At 39.6% G+C, this 16,232-nt stretch overlaps 1 protein-coding gene across 2 annotated transcripts in view; it reads left to right on the top strand.

The window, feature by feature from the left end:
* PCSK6 (proprotein convertase subtilisin/kexin type 6) overlaps positions 1-16,232 on the top strand; it is a 77,990-nt gene that overhangs the window by 9,619 nt on the left and 52,139 nt on the right. For both annotated transcript variants that reach the window (XR_005558623.1, XM_039359178.1), the window contains exons 2-3: positions 7,869-7,973; positions 15,889-15,999. Coding sequence is in view for 1 of the 2 variants with exons in the window: in XM_039359178.1 (XP_039215112.1) it covers positions 7,869-7,973; positions 15,889-15,999 (216 nt within the window). In the remaining variant the exon portion in view is untranslated. The remainder of the gene's footprint in view (positions 1-7,868; positions 7,974-15,888; positions 16,000-16,232) is intronic.

Raw genomic sequence — 16,232 nt, 5'->3', positions numbered from 1 at the left:
CCTCTTTGGGCCTCTCCAGCTGCTTATTTATTTATTTTTGTTAGTGATGCATTTTCATTCTTGCATTTAGAACTTAGCCCTGACATCTACAGAGAACCGCGTATCTCTTTGCGGGTGGTAGAAAATGTGAGCGCTTCCTTTGCCTGGATTGTTTATGAATTTAATTTATACTAAAAATGAAGACCCCAGGGATTGCAGATTAGAACTAGATTTAGAGTTTAGAACTAAATGAACATAATAAAGACCGGAAAAATGTAAACTCTATCAGCAGGGGATCAGGAAGGTAATACCGCAGAAATAAATTACTAACAAAACAGACAAGAGAAGAGCCATTGGAAGAACAGGCTTATGTGGATTGTATGTACACACACACAGTAATGTATGTTGTCTAAAAAAAAAATGATAACTCATTCCCGATGTCAAGCTAGAGAGGAATTTACTGATACATGTAGACACTCAGATTTCCCATGGCCTTATAAAGCATGATGCTCAGCCCGTGCAAAGCAAAAACAATTACAGCTACAAGCACATGCAGTGTCATCTCAACAGAACTTCTAACTCCTGTGACCTTTGTGGTGGTGGAAATGACTTTCTTCAACCTGCTGAGACTAGTTGGAAAAGGCAGGGATGGGTGCTTGTCTCCCAAAACACAGGAGCAAGCCAGAATGCAAATGAGCAATGGAGGAAGATGACTGCGAACAAGTGTGTAACTGGGTTTACAAGACTGGGGCTGCTGCGCCAGGAACTTTCCAGGAAGAAACTGGCTTCCAGTGTGACCAATAGCTGACCCTTTACTGACCATTCCTTTCAAATTACATTGCTACTAAGACTGAACCTTCTCTCCACCTCAGATGAAAAGAGAAGCTGTGCATTAGTCGGCTGAACTATTGTGTGGTTTCTAGCTTTTGGCTTAATTTATTCTAACCCAGCCACTTAAGCTGCTTGCTCTCTTACTTTTGACTCTGCCCAATTGTTGTTCTTTTTTTTCAGAGGAGATGTAAATATTTAATTTTGCAGATTCCCACATATAGTTTGTGGCAGCCCCGTGCAACCGGTATGGGGGAAAAAGACAGAACGTGAGTTGCGTGGTGCCCATTTGTCATTTTAGACATTTAAAAAAACAAACCAAACCAAAACCTGGTTCCCTTAATATACTGCTCCATTTGGAATTGAAAGCTGGTAGGTTGCTGAACAGGATATGGGAAAATCAATCAAAAGCCAAGGGTAGCTAACTTCCTAACAAAGCAAATGGGAGCAGATATGGGAGAACTAACAAGGAGAAACTGCTGAGATTTAACAAGGAGTTAAAAAAAAACCCTGGGGAGCTAATTTAACCACAACTGCTTGAACATCAGGGTCTTTTAGGACTTTGGAGAATTCTGTTGGCTGCCAACAGAACCCCAGACAAACATGGTTTTACACAGAAGTTTTCATAGTTTAATTTCTACCAAAAATGCAAACGTAGAACCAGGGACCATTTGAATGCAATCATGAGGTTGTGAGCAGATGATCTCCAGGTGTTCTGTTTGCTCTTAGGATGCTAACTCCGAATAGCAGCATTCAGGTCTCTGATGCTTGATGGTTCCTTCAAGTGGTCCTAGGTGGGACATTCCTCCAGACAAAGGGATGTTCTGCTGATCTTGCCTCCTTCTTTACATTAATAATGTGTTGATTTTTTTAAAGCTGTTACAATGGGGACACCATTTCCAAACACATTCTCGTTGATCTGGATGAAGGAATGATCCACTTGTACCAGCTGAAGCATGTTTTCTAGTATAAACAGCTGATGTGGCAGCTCATTCCACCCAGGTTGAAACAGAAAAAGGCCCAGGGTTAAAGCTCTCCCACTTAGACGTCTGACTTTAATTGAACCATGGTTTTGGGTTTTTTTTTAAATCCATTTTTTGGGATGTTTACAACATACTGAATTACGGACCAACCATCTTCTGTAGTTTAGAACTGCACGATGTGTTAGGCTAAAATGTGGTTGGTTGCTTTACGGTTCAGTTGCATGAATGGAGGCATTGACATTTTGTTTTCCATAATTCATTTGGGGTTTTTGCTTTTTAGAGTGTGCTAGACATTATTCTGCAGGCTAAATATAGATGTGTATTTCTCTGCTTATTTATAACCTTTAGCTCCTCGGAGAGAGCAACTAAGCAAGAATCAAACTTGCTTTTGGCACTCTTCTGAATGGTCTTGGAGGATTACAATTATATTCTGTCTGCATTTCTTTTAAAGGACAAACTCCAAGCTTAAAACAACTTTGATGGACCAAATTACATATGGTCCCTTAAAAGAAAAAAAAGGGGGGGAAAAGCAATGTTGTATGTCTATCCTCCAATTCTTCAGCCAAATTGGGGCGTATGTGTAGGATTTGCATGCTGCACAAAATTGAAAATGTGTTGAGCAGATGTAACCCACTCCCATTTGTTCAGCAAACCATGGTTAAACAAATATGTCTTAGCTGATATGTTGGATTCTAATTCTTCTCATTACCAGCATTCGACGTCTCATTATCCATAAGGGAGCAACAATCAGTTTCTCATTCAGGTATTAGCAGAATTGAACTGCTTCAGAAATAGAATGTAATTTTATTAGTTTAATCCCCTAGATTGCACCAAATTGACTGGGAAAGAAGGTATGTAGTACAGAACATCTGGAAGATGCCAGGCAGGTAATGACTAATGTCATGTAGGAATTGGAAGCAAGTGAGAGCATAGAACATAGAATAATTGAGTTGGAAGGGACCTTGGAGGTCTTCTAGTCCAAACCCCGTTTGAGCAAGAAATCCTATACCATTTCAGACAAATGGTTGTCCAGACTTTTTTTTTTTTTTTTTTTGAAAGCCTCTAGTGATGGAGCTCCCACAACTTCTGAAGGCAAACTGTTAGGTTAGGAAATTTCTCTTTAATTCTAGGTTGCTTCTCTCCTTGATTATTTTCCACCCATTGTTTTTTGTCTTGCCTTTTGATGCTTTGGACAATTGTTTCACCCCATCAAATATTGGAACACAGCTAACATGTGTCCCCTAAAGGTGTGTGTGTGTGCGTATGTGTGTGTTAAAGCACTTCCCTGACTACCTTTTCTCCAGGATGCTATAAACCGTCAACATGACTGTGTTTGCCCATTGTGCTAACTTGGTTTGTTTACATTTTGCTTTGCATGCTGTAGGAAACCAACGACTAAACCTTCGTGTGTTGTGTGAACTCAATCCATTGTGGTTTAGCTGATGTCTAAGCAAATGCTACTTTCATGCATTACGTAATTCCATCTTTCATCTACCTCCTTCTGCCCACAGGAATATATGAAGGTGAAACCTGTTATGACATGTGCATTCATTATATTAAAAAAATTGAAATATCTGTTTTCCTTTTGTAGGAGTGTTGTATTTATTCTGATATAGATTTATGCAGAAAGGCAGAGTCCCGTCATGGAAACCTACTGAGTGACTTTAAGCTAGTCACTCTCTTTCAGCCCAGCCTGCCACAAGGTAGTGGAGGAGAAAAATAGGAAGAAGGAAGTCTGGGATTGCTGCCTTGAGCTTCTAAAGGAAATGCAAGATATAAATCTACCAATAAATAAATCATAAGAATTCTATAATGCAGTCTGATACACCTTCAATCAAAATTAAGGTTCATGGTTTTCAGTGAAATGTGTTTCCTGGGAAATGAATATAACCCTGCAGTTTTAGTGGATCTAATCTTTCCCTAGAGTGCTCACCTCTACAGAACCTTGTGGATTTGGCGAAATTTCTAATTTGACCAAACTGGGGTCTGCTCTTTTCTCCTCTCCTCTCCTCTCCAACACATAAAGTTGTGATGACATTTGGCTGTGGAGATTCTCAATCATCGAGGTCATGGTTATCCCAAAGGTGCTTTTTCCAAAAGGCAACTGGACTTTCTTGGTTTTCTTTCCTTTGAAAATGTTTTACTTCTCACCCAAGAAGCTTTTTTCAGTTCTCAGTTCTTCTTCCAAACTGAAGAAGCTTCTTGGATGAGAAGCTAAATGTTTTCAAAGGGGGAAAAAAACCTCAAGAACGTCCAATTGCCTTTTGGAGAAAGCACTTTTGGGATCATGGTGACACTGTTTCAACCTTAAATGATCTGGAGCGGGGGTCTTCAAACTTGGCCCTTTTATGACTTGTGGACTTCAACTCCTGGAGGCACGCTGGCTGAGGAATTCTGGGAGTTGAAGTCCACAAGTCATAAATAAAAGGGCCAAGTTTGAAGACCCCTGATCTGGAGGCTTCCAGTGATTGCCTTTGCAGCTGTTGACCTGGGGAACACGAATGTTTCTACAAGTAGTGGGCTGCTTGCTTTTTGCAATTCATTTTCTTGGAATAAGTGTGCATGTCCTTGCAGCACCAGCAAAATAATCATGGCCTTTAGCTTCTTCTCAAATGGATGCACCTGTTAAGGGCAGACAGTTTTCTGAACATTTTGATTCCACGGTCTTCCTGCTTTAAAATTTTGGTAGCCATTTTTCAGGTGAAGCAGATTTTGTTACTAGAACAGAGCTGGGAAACAACAAAGGTTGTATTAAGCGCTGAATTACTTTTTTTCCCCATTTCAGTTGGCTCATTTTTTTCTGGTAAGAGGCTAAAATGTTTAGTTTATCTATTCACATAAGCCTTTCACCAGAAGATTAGACAGATGGACTGTGAGTCTCTCTCTCTATCTTGGTTCCAGTGGGACTCAGTTCTAGACAATCCGAGGAGATTAACTTAAAAGCGGTAGCAGAACTGATCTCCTGAGGCTCTGCAAACGTGAATATGCAGTCAAGCTGGGACAGGTAATCCTGCAGTGGGACACAAGTGCCCAGAGAGAAAATAGCTCGTTCTCCAGAGTTCCTTGGCGATAGAAAAATTAGGCCATTAGAAATGCTTCCAAACAAAATGTTGGCTTTTAGTGACTTGACATGAGGTATTTCTGTAAATACCTCTGGATTCTATGTGGCTCACAGAGAATCTTAAGAAGGAGCTGCAAACCCACATTTTAAGAATTCTCAATGCTCAAGACCAAAGTTTAAACAACTAATATATGGCAAGCAGATGCTATTGAAGAAGCTCAACTTTAGATGGTGGGGCTTCTCATGAATGAAGGCATGAGGATGATGGGGCTCCTCACAAATGAAGGCATGATTGGGCTTCTCATGAATGTATGCATGAGGATGATGGGGCTTCTCATGAATAAAGGCATGAGGATGGTGGGGCTTCTCATGAATGAAGGCATGAGGATGATGGGGCTTCTCATGAATGAAGGCATGAGGATGATGGGGTTTCTCACGAATGAAGGCATGAGGATGATGGGGCTTCTCATGAATGAAGGCATGAGGATGGTGGGGCTTCTCATGAACGAAGGCATGAAGATGATGGGGCTTCTCATGAATGAAGGCATGAGGATGATGGGGTTTCTCACAAATGAAGGCATGAGGATGGTGGGGCTTCTCATGAACGAAGGCATGAGGATGGTGGGGCTTCTCATGAACAAAGGCATGAAGATGATGGGGCTTCTCATGAATGAAGGCATGAGGATGATGGGGTTTCTCATGAATGAAGGCATGAGGATGATTGGGATTCTCACGAATGAAGGCATGAGGATGATGGGGCTTCTCTTTGCAGAGTAGATGTTCCCCATTATCTCCTCACCCCCTGCACTTTCAACTTTACGAAAAAAAATGGGTGGAAGGAACATGAAGGGTTATAAAAGAATAAGGGTGAGGATTCTGTAGAAGAAATAGATCTATTTTGTGGCATCCATAGTGCTCTCTGAGCTTGGTTGTTTCTTTGCAAATAGCTCAGAAGCACCAAGAATTCCACAATTTAACCCTAAGCCACAAATATTTTCTTCTATTAATATCTGTTCTGTCGGACGGAGGCTATTTCTCCTTTAGTAAGGGAAATACAATTAGATTTCTATCACTCTCTTTAAATCTTTATGACAGTTGCCAGGATATTATAGGTACAGTTTTGTATTTGTCTCCATGTAGGAATTAAATCTCATTACGCATATTTCATTGTATGATCTTTTTACTAAATAAATATTTCAGTTCAAATTCTTGTCACCTAAGATATATTAAATTAATATTAGGTACCTTTTTAAAAAAAACATTGACTAAATATAAGTCTAATAATCATGCTTAATCTTTGTGGCGTCTAGCAGTTGAAAATGAGTAGATGGCATACAATTAATCAATCATGCCTAATCAGGTCTTTCATTATTTAAAGGTAGCTTTTCCTAATTAGATCTCCTGCCAAATGTATTGGGGGTACATGTCACCTGTGTTCACACAACACCTTAATCTGGTGTTCTTCGTGTAATCAATTTTCTTAGTTTGCACAAGAGATTGAACCATTAACTAACCAAGCATGTTGAGCTGAACTTAATTAAGCCTGTCAATAACCAAGCCTAAAATATCTGTGAATTATCTACCAAGTCTTTACTTGATGTGGTTAAGGCTGTTGGGTGGTCACAAGTATCTTAAATTTTCCTGGTTTTAAACTGCAAAGCTTTAAACTGGTTATGAGTTTTGGCTTGATTTTCGTCTTCCTTCTCCCCCATCCTTTTTTTTTTGGGTGCCAAAAATTCAAAATATTCAAATTCAAGACAAGATGTTCTGACTTAAGAGGTCACGTTCAAATGCTGCTCCAACCTTGCTAGAAGTGTGCAAAAAGACGGTTTAATGTTCTAAGCTGAAAGTCACCGTAAGCTTTTAGTTCAAAATATTGGGATGTCATCGGAACTAGGAGATTGGGATAGTTTATTGGATTTCAAATTGAGCCCCAAATGGGGCACTTCAAGCTTAAAGGTTTTTGCATTATAATATGCAGAACACTGAAAAATAGAGAAGATTCAAACTTGAAATATTATGTTCCAACTTCAAGGCCACTTTTTGTCAGAAAGTGCTTGAGTGCTGTACCAATCATTCTAGAAATGTTTAAGCTTAAAACGGACCCTTTCAAATTCAGTTCAAAACTGGAAATGGTGCTGTTTGAAACATTTGAAACATTTCTGGAAAAGTTGGAACAGCCCTGGAATACATCCAGTGTCATCCTTCCTGGGTAGACCAGACAGGAAATACAACCCAATGAGCTAATTCTACTTTATTGTAAGGCCACATTGACAACATCTTGCAAGTCTGAAAGTATAAATCTCCTGCCATCTTTGTCACAACCTGAAATGCTGATGGGAGGTCCCTTCTCCACCTCTTTCGCCACCCATTGTGCATCTGTGGGTTATGTCTTCTCTTATCGGACCGTTCGCTAAATAGCTTTTCTTTGCTCCGTCTCTCAAGGTCTTCCACACATACCATTACATCCGATGAGGCCAGATCAGATTGTTTTGAATTTGAAGCAACTGTTTCAAACTCAAAATATTTTTTCACATGGCTAATTGTGTAGACCAGTGGTTCTTAACCTTTTCTTCACCATTGACCCCCGTTTAAAATACCTTTTGTAGCCAAGGACCCGCAAGAAAACTCAAGATTTAGAGCACTAGGCTTAACAAACAATTCACTGACCCCCTGTGATGACATTGTGGCCCCCACAGGTTGACAATCACTGGTGTAGACCTCTGTTCTTGGAGAATTAAAAATCTCACAAACTCTTTTGTGTTCTCCTATTAAGGACAACAAAACTTTCACCCCACATTCATTCCCATACACTAACATAGCTATAATTGTTTGTTGATGCTCTCTGGTAATTCTACCATTGAGAGATCTGAAGATCACAAAGTCGAGCAAGGCTAATGGAAGGTATCAAAAAATATTTCATCTCAATATATTTTGTACATCCTCCATACCTTGAAGAAAGTGAATACTTGAATTGGTTAGTTTCCTGACTTGTTTTTGTACATCGATTGTTATAGGTTGGGAGCCTGGAAGACTATTATCATTTCCATCACAGCAAGACCATTAAAAGATCAACGTTCAGCAGCAGGGGTCCACACAACTTCCTCAGAATGGATCCAAAGGTATGTGTGTCCAATACTGATATCTCCTCCCACAGAAGCCATCACCAATGTGGCCCCAGGTTCCCAAATGAAATCAACCAAGTAAGAAAAGGAGCATTTTGTCTTAGATAGTCTCAAGTTGCATAACACAAAAATAGTCTTTCCATCCTTGTTTGTGTTTTCCCCCCCACTGGATTCCAGGCCCCTGGGTTGTCCCAGTTTCCTCTGCCTGTGGTCTTGAGGTCTGGTCTGATAATCAGCTGACTGTGACGCAAGTTCTCATACAGGTCCACAGGATCAGGAGATGGGTATAGACGGGAGGGAACATAGCTTCATTGAACATGCATTGGTTGATTTATAAGATTATTACAGTGGTCACCTGATGGGTGTCCTCTCTCTAGCCTTAATCTTAGTCCAGAACAGGACCTTTCTAGACCTTCCAGGCGATTCTCATATTTTATTACATTGCAGGACTCTATGTTGGTTCCCTGTTCAAGCTGTTTAAACTTCTAATGCTTTGGTTACAACGTTCCTTGATCTGTTGACCCATATTTCTCCCCTACAATCCTATTTGTTCCTTATGTTCCACTGGGCAGGGTCTTCTCTCTGTTCTCCATCCTCATTTGCAGACTTCCTGGCATCAGGGACATTGTCCTGGGCCTGTGGGATCAACTCTCTTCTTATGGTCACTTCTGTCAAATTCCGATGACCTTTAAAAACAATTATTTTTTATTTGACCAGTACATTAGAATGGGGCCCGTTTGTTTTACTCTTCTCTAATTAAGTTCGAAGTTTTTCAGGTTAATATTTGCTTTGTATTAATTATGAATAGTTGTGCTCTGCTCTTTCATGGGGTGGTGTTTTAAATATTTATGACTGTTGAGTTTGATTTGTATTATAAATATCGGCTTTATAAGGTTGGCTGTTAAGTTATGGATTCATTTTATTGGACCGAATTGCATAACTATTGGGTTTCCTTCCGATTTGTACCATGGCTCAGTGAGGTATGTAACGCTAATAAGGATACAAAGGAGTAGCTAGCGCACCAATAGCTGCTGCTGATTTTTTTTTTCTTTTACTAATAATCACTAAAATTCTACATTTAGAGAGTTCCTAAGAGACAGTGGAATATTTCCCAAACTGACCTGCTAAAGAAGCTTTCAAAATCTTTAAAACACTTCTTTAGGGTCATGTGATAATTGCTGGAATATTTAATATTCCTTTCATTGATGAACAGGAGTTGTTTTCGTACTACTGTGGATTGGATTAAAAAGATGTTAATTAGATCTAATTGTCTTTGAAGAAAGAGAGTTATGATGTGCTTTACCAGTTGAGTATTTTGTCCTTTAGGATTTTTTTTTTGGCTAGTCTATCATTCCTTTTTTTTTTTTTTGATTGAATCATACATCCCTATGTCTTTGCTACAGGGCATTCCAATCTTGTGATGGATTATTAAGACAGAAGCAAATAGATAATACTGTATCTACTTGTGTGATTTGCATGAAGATTTTGAAACACACAAAAAAATCATCTATTTTGATTCTGCTTGGTCAATAAAGCTTTGCCAATTGCTCATTCTTGCCCTCTCTTAATTGTGGGAGGTTTCCAAGACCCCTGTTGAATTGCAAAGCTGCCCTTACTAAATATTAAAAAGCAGTAGACTGAAAGGACAGATATTAGGAACAGAGAAAGGAGAAGAAAAACCTTGTATTCTTTCTTCTGAGCAGATGTGGCATATTTTTCTATTTTTTTTCCTCCTCAAAGTCACTGATGAACTGTTGATGAACATCAACAGTTTTCACTAGCAATCTATTTGGGGAGGAGACAAGGAGAACGATATGCTTCTGTTAGAACAGGGGTCTTCAAACGTGGTCCTTTCATGACTTGTGGACTTCAACTTCCAGAATTCCTCAGCCAGTGTGCCCTAACCCTAACCCATCCCCATATAACTGCAGTGTGAAATAGAATTAAAAATAGAATTTAAGATTTGAAGACAAAAAGTAATGTTGATGCTAATGGACGTAGCACCTGTCTGCAATTCTTTAAAGCAGCTGTGTCTTTTCCTTTGTGAGCTGTTCTTCATAGCTGCTACAGGCTTCAGTTCCAGGAGAAGATGCCTTTCATTTAAGGATATCTATCTATCTATCTATCTATCTATCTATCTATCTATCCATCCATCCATCCATCCATCCATCCAATCATCCATCCATCCATCCATCCATCCATCCATCCATCCAATCATCCATCCATCCATCCATCCATCCATCCATCCATCCATCTATCTATCTATCTATCTATCTATCTATCTACCTATCCTATCCTTATCTATCTATCTATCTATCTATCTATCTATCTATCTATCTATCTATTGATCTATGCCATATCCTCTCCCTAAAAAAAAACTTTTCGCAGAAATGTTTGTTCTTACACAAAAGGTTCTTCTAATGCTGCACACAGAAATACACACAGAATATATACCCAAAGCCCGTTTTGTTGGTTGTATCTCTCATGCAAGTAGACAATGCACTTTCACGGGTAATGCATTAAGAGGATCTTAAACTAGTCTCTGATAAAAACACCTCTCAGTCTTCTAGCTGACCCCAAACTGTAAAAGTGCAAGTTTTCTGCCAATCTTTTGGAAAGCATACGTTTGAAAAGCTCAAATATGTCTTCAGTTCGGTAATTTGATCTTATTCAGCAGCCAGAAACAATGGCCCTATCCCTTGGAAGAAAAACCTTTGTTAACTTTTCAGAGCACTATCAGATTTCAGAGAGATGCAAAAGAGACTCTTGGTGGGAAAATAAATGATTTCTGCAATAGAACAGGTGTTTAAGTTATTTAGCAATGTGTTCAATTAGTATTTACCTAAACATGCTGTCCAAAATTAGCACGGCAGCATTCAGGACTTGGCTTTTATTTTGATTTCATAATCAAGGAGTACATTTCTACTTTATTTCAGGAGGATGGATCACCCTTTGACTGTTCCATTTAATGTTACTGTGTGAATATGCAAATGATAGTGGCAGAACCTTTACTTTCACTGACAAATAATGCCACCTGGAATTCAAATGGCAGAGAAAACACGGTGCGGTTCTTGAGAATTCTTACAAATAAGGGGTTTGGGAGGGGAGAATGAAAAGATAAATTTCATGTCATCTAAATGAGCTGATGCTTTTACAGCTGAGGCTCTTTTTCCAATTTATGCAAGTCTTTATAGAAATTTGCATTCCAAAGGCTCCCTGAAATTTGCCAGTGTAATTAGTAAATTAACTGCCCTTTTGCTCATATTGAGCAGATTGTCCTGTTCAACCTGATGGCACGGTCTTAGATGGGTGTGCAGTGAACCGTTCTCAACTGCTCAGCAGCAGTTTGAAGAGGAGGCACAACCAGCTTTTCTGCTATCAACCTTGCTCCATTCAGAACAGGAACAAGAGACACCATGCACTGGACAAACTTCTCTCGTCTCCAATTTGGGCAAAAGAGAAATAAAATAGCACTAGCACTTAGACTTATATACCACTTCTCATGCTTTATAGAACTCTCTAAGCAGTTTACAGAGTCAGCATGTTGCCCCCCAACAATCTGGGTCCTCAGTTTTATCGACCTCGGGAGGATGGAAAGCTGAGTCCATCTTGAACCAGTCAGGATCAAACTCTTGACAATGGGCAGAGTTAGCCTGCAGTACTGCATTCTAACCACTGTGCCATCACAGCTAATAAATTGCTTGAAGCCTTGGACTCCAGAAGTCCTTTCTATTCCATGCTTTATGTATTTATCGGAGTATACACAAAAATTATCTAAGCATTTCCTAGAATGGGTAGAGAACCTTGGCTCTTTTATGATTTGTGGACCAACTCTCAGAATTCCTGAATCAGCATGGCGGGTTCAGGAATTCTGGGTATTGAAGTCCACAAATCATAAAAGAGCCAAAGTTCTCTACCCCTGTCTTTGGAGGAAGAGCTTCTAAGCCACCATTCCCTTGCAATGCCTTCTGCATTGCCAATTCCAAAGAGGGTAGATGTATGAAATAAGAAGTCCTCCAAATGGAGAAACAGACTATTTGCAAACTCATCATCATGGAGCACTGCAAAGAAAAACTGAAGTTAAAATTCAAATACCCAATAGCTGAATCAGAAATAAATCCATTTGTCCCTGAAACATAGCAATTCCAAGACTCGCCATCTGTAAGAGAGTTTGGGAAAGGCTAGGCTGGAGTGTGATTTTTCAGCTAATATTCGAAAACGAATTTGCCTGGGTAATTTTTATTCTCTTTTCACAACTTGTACATCTCTTGGCCTCTGTCATGTCATTTAGACAGGATTAAAAATAGCCTCGCAATCAGCATCCAATTAACCACATGAGGGTTTGTGCACATTTGGGGGCGGACATGATGGATTTTTAAAGGAAATAAACGCACTGAAATGTTGTTGATAAAAACGTCATTTTAAAAAAATGGAGAGGAAAAGCACCTTTTCTCCACAAATTGTGTGCATAGCCTGAATCCAAAGGTGTATTTCTCTGGTTGGATTAGACAACCTGCAGCCTTCCAGAGATTGGTTGATTACAACTCCCATCATTTCTCACTGTTGCCCATGCTGCTGTGTATGACCCATGGAAAGCAACATAGCTTAAAGTCTGGAAAAGAAGTATATGAATAATAGCATATAAATATTTTAGATGAATAAATCCATGGTGAATTTATTAGTGGAGGACCGCAGAATTGGAAAATTACTTAAAAACATGTCTGGGGAAGGATCAAATGTATTATTTGTTGTAACAAAAGTCAATTATGGGATCCTTGATGCTCTCTGAGCTTGGTGGTTTTCTTGCAGATACTTCGTTACCCAAGTACGTAACATCATCACTGGGCACTGAATGATGATACCTAATTTGGTAATGAAATGTCTTCAAGAAAACCACCAAGCTCAGAGAGCACCAAGGACCCCACAGTTCAACCATGAGCTACAAATACTCTTTTCTATCAGAAATCAAGTACTTTTTGGAGACTGTCTTGAGACACCAATCATAAAACTACAGGGAATTCTTCACCAGGAAAGGACACTAATAGACCATGATGAGCCGTATTAGGTAGTTCTTCTGGATTCTTACAGAGGAGTCTTCAATAAGTTGATTTGGCCATATAACTAGGGCTGTGTCTTCAGCAGGCTGTATTCTATCTTTAACTGGCTTGGAACAAACTTATTTTGTCTCCATGCTACCGACCAGCTTGATAGAAACGGCATAGCAAGGCATTCATCAGGACCAGCTCTCCCGAAACTTAGGCAGTTTCTGGGCACTCCAGAATCCTCAGCAGTAGCCATGGTGGCTGGGGAATTCTGGAAGTGACTGCCTTCCTCTCAGGAAAGATTGCTTAGGTTGAAGGGATGGTTGTTTTAAAACGTGTGCTACTTTTTTAAGCCCCTCATCATGAACCACACTACATGAAAGCCAGGCTGTTTGAGAAAAACAGCCCAGGCAAAGGTTTTTAATATCTCTAAGGTTCTGAGGCTAAAGATGTTTGATGATCTTCTGAACAATTACTCAGGAATCCGTTGAGCACACATTAAACATCTGGTGATGTTCCGTGCAGTTGCTAAACATGCACGGTTTGAAAAGGTCAGAGTTGTCATCCCGCCCCCCCTCCTTAGAACTCCTATTTATTACTATCAAAATGTGAGGCTAAGATATATATATATATATATATATATATATGTAGGTCTTTGGTTGTTCGGGTTTTCTCCCGCGTAAAATTGGAAGTATTCCAATTTTACGCGGGAGAAAACCCGAACAACCAAAGACCTACATACAAACACCGCGAAAACCTCATATATATATATATATATATATATATATATATATGATCCTCATTTTCTGAGATTACGTGTATTATTACTATCAAAATGTGGCTAAGATATATATATATATATATATATATATATATATATATATATATATATATATATATATATATATGATCCTCATTTTCTGAGATTACGTGTTCGTTCAGGGATTCTGCTTACCTTGGAGCTTAATCCCAGATTTCACGGTTGTTTTCTCTGATGCTGAGAAGGGAAAGGAAAAAAAAAAACAACAGCACCTATTTCCTTTCTCCACTTGTGCGGCAAAGATCACATCATTTCCAAGTTTTATTATGGTAATCCTGGTCAGTTTGTAAATGGATAAACAATATTTAGCCCCCCCCATTTTCAATGTGCAGGAGATTTATAATTTATTTTGTTAGTGTGTGAACAGGAGTCTGCAGCTGCAGAGCAGCTGTTGTAGCAAAGCTGCACAGCAAGAGCTGTAGAAGTATTATTTTGACTTTGATGAAAAGGGACGGAAATTATTTTAACAGTTAGGGAAAATGTTTTTTTTTTCCATTTTGTTTTGTAGCATCAATCTGATTTGTCACTGTCGTTTGGTCTCAGGCAGGCTAACGACTAAACATGGCGCTTCTTGTTTCCGAAATGTGTTGGGTGTTAGAAAAGAAGATCTACTACGATATATAAGAGGAAGAGAACCAGGTGCAGTGGTTAAGGCACCAGGAGGCTGTGAATTCTAGTCCTACCAAAAGCACAAAACCTACTGGTGGGTGACTTTTGGACAGTATCTTTCTCAGTCCTAGGAAGAAGTAGGCAAGGGCAAAATGTTCCTGGAAAGGTTTCCAAGAAAACTTCAGGGATTCATGCAGGCAGTTGCCAGAAATCAACAGCAAAAAGAAGGGAAGGAAGAAAAAGGTAGAAGAAGGTAGAGCATTGGTTAGAAAAATGATAGAAACATTCATAGGTTCACCCAAAGATGCTTTTTCCAAAAGGCAACCGGACGTTGTTTTTGTTTTTGTTTTCCTTTGAAAATGTCACACTTCTTCTCATCCAGGAAGCTTCTTCAGAACTTCAGAGGCAAAACATTTTCAAAGGAAAAAAAAAAAGTCCCAGTTGCCTTTTGGAAAAAGCATCTTTGGGACAACCAGGACCTGGATGATGGAGAACCTCCATAGAGGTTCACAGGTTCAAAATTGCTTCTCACGAGAAGAACAATCTCGCTGTTATAAGATGTTTTTTGGAAGCGCAGTTGGGCACTAGGCATGCAACGCATTAGATTTGAAGGTGGTGGTGGGGAGTGGAAAAGGGGTGCTTGAAAGCACAAACCTGCATTCCTGTAGTACCTGTTGGTAGTTCCTTATACTTGCTGCATCTTTTCCCAGCTGCTGCATGACTGTGGGAAAAGATGTGTTTGGTTTAAGGCAGGGGTCTTCAAACTTGGCAACTTGAAGACTTGTGGACTTCAATTCCCAGAGCTGGCTGAGGAACTCTGGGAATTGAAGTCCACAAGTCTTCAAGTTGCCAAGTCTGAAGACCCTTGGTTTAAGGGGTTGCCCGTTGATGCTATGGAGGCGCCTAGTTGCTTCCTATCACCCTTGGGTCCTGGCATATTCTGTAGCATGGTTTCTCTTTTGAATCTAAAATGCTCCACAGTCTTCTTAAGCCCCTTGTTTTGTAGCTTCCTATCTACTAGGTAAGAGTGATGGTTGAGTGCTAAGTAGAAAAGCAGGGCTGTGAACTGCAGAAAAAGAATGGGATTGTTCATATAACAAGGTGTTTTATGAGGACAAGAACCTTGCCTGGGATGGCTCCTAGTTTCTAGAGTCCTTATTTCAAGAATCCCACCGGATATTTTTCTCTATCTCTTTTTTTTTAAAAGAACCCGAGCTACTGCTGGTGACTCTGGGGATTTGCTCTCACTGATTAATGAGATTCACTTTGATCTTTTAATGTCCCTGTTTGTTGGTATTCAATTATCTTAATGGAGAGCCATGGAGGAGGCATCTGAGGAGCTAGAAGCCAAAACTGACCTGCCAAATACCCTGCTCTACGGAAGCAGCTCTTTAAAAGAGAAAGCAAAAGGGATAAATGCAACTCTTTTATCATCCTCCAGGTAAAGTGGGTGCAGCAGCAAGAAATTAAACCAAGAGTCAAAAGGAGAGTCCGACGCAACCATCGCTTCATTTCATTCAACGACCCATCTTGGCCTGAAATGTGGTACATGGTAACTATACACTTTATGTGTGTGTCTCTGTGTGTATGTGTGTGTGTGTGTGTGTAAAGAGCAGCTATTGCCATAGGAAGCTCAAGATGCCCTAATCTTGGAATGATGTCACAAGGAAGTCGTTTCATTCTTTTAACTCATTTTTTTTAATTTTTGTTTGATTTATTTCATTTTTGCTTTTGTTTTTATTTGGTTCTCCTTTGCTTCTCATGTGTGTAAATTGCAATTGTCTT

Source organism: Crotalus tigris, unplaced genomic scaffold, assembly GCF_016545835.1.
Source record: "Crotalus tigris isolate CLP2741 ecotype Arizona unplaced genomic scaffold, ASM1654583v1 scf7180000019068.10715455, whole genome shotgun sequence".
Lineage (NCBI taxonomy): Eukaryota > Metazoa > Chordata > Lepidosauria > Squamata > Viperidae > Crotalus > Crotalus tigris.
The sequence above is the reverse complement of the archived record's forward strand: the minus strand, read 5'-3'. Positions and strand labels throughout refer to the sequence as shown.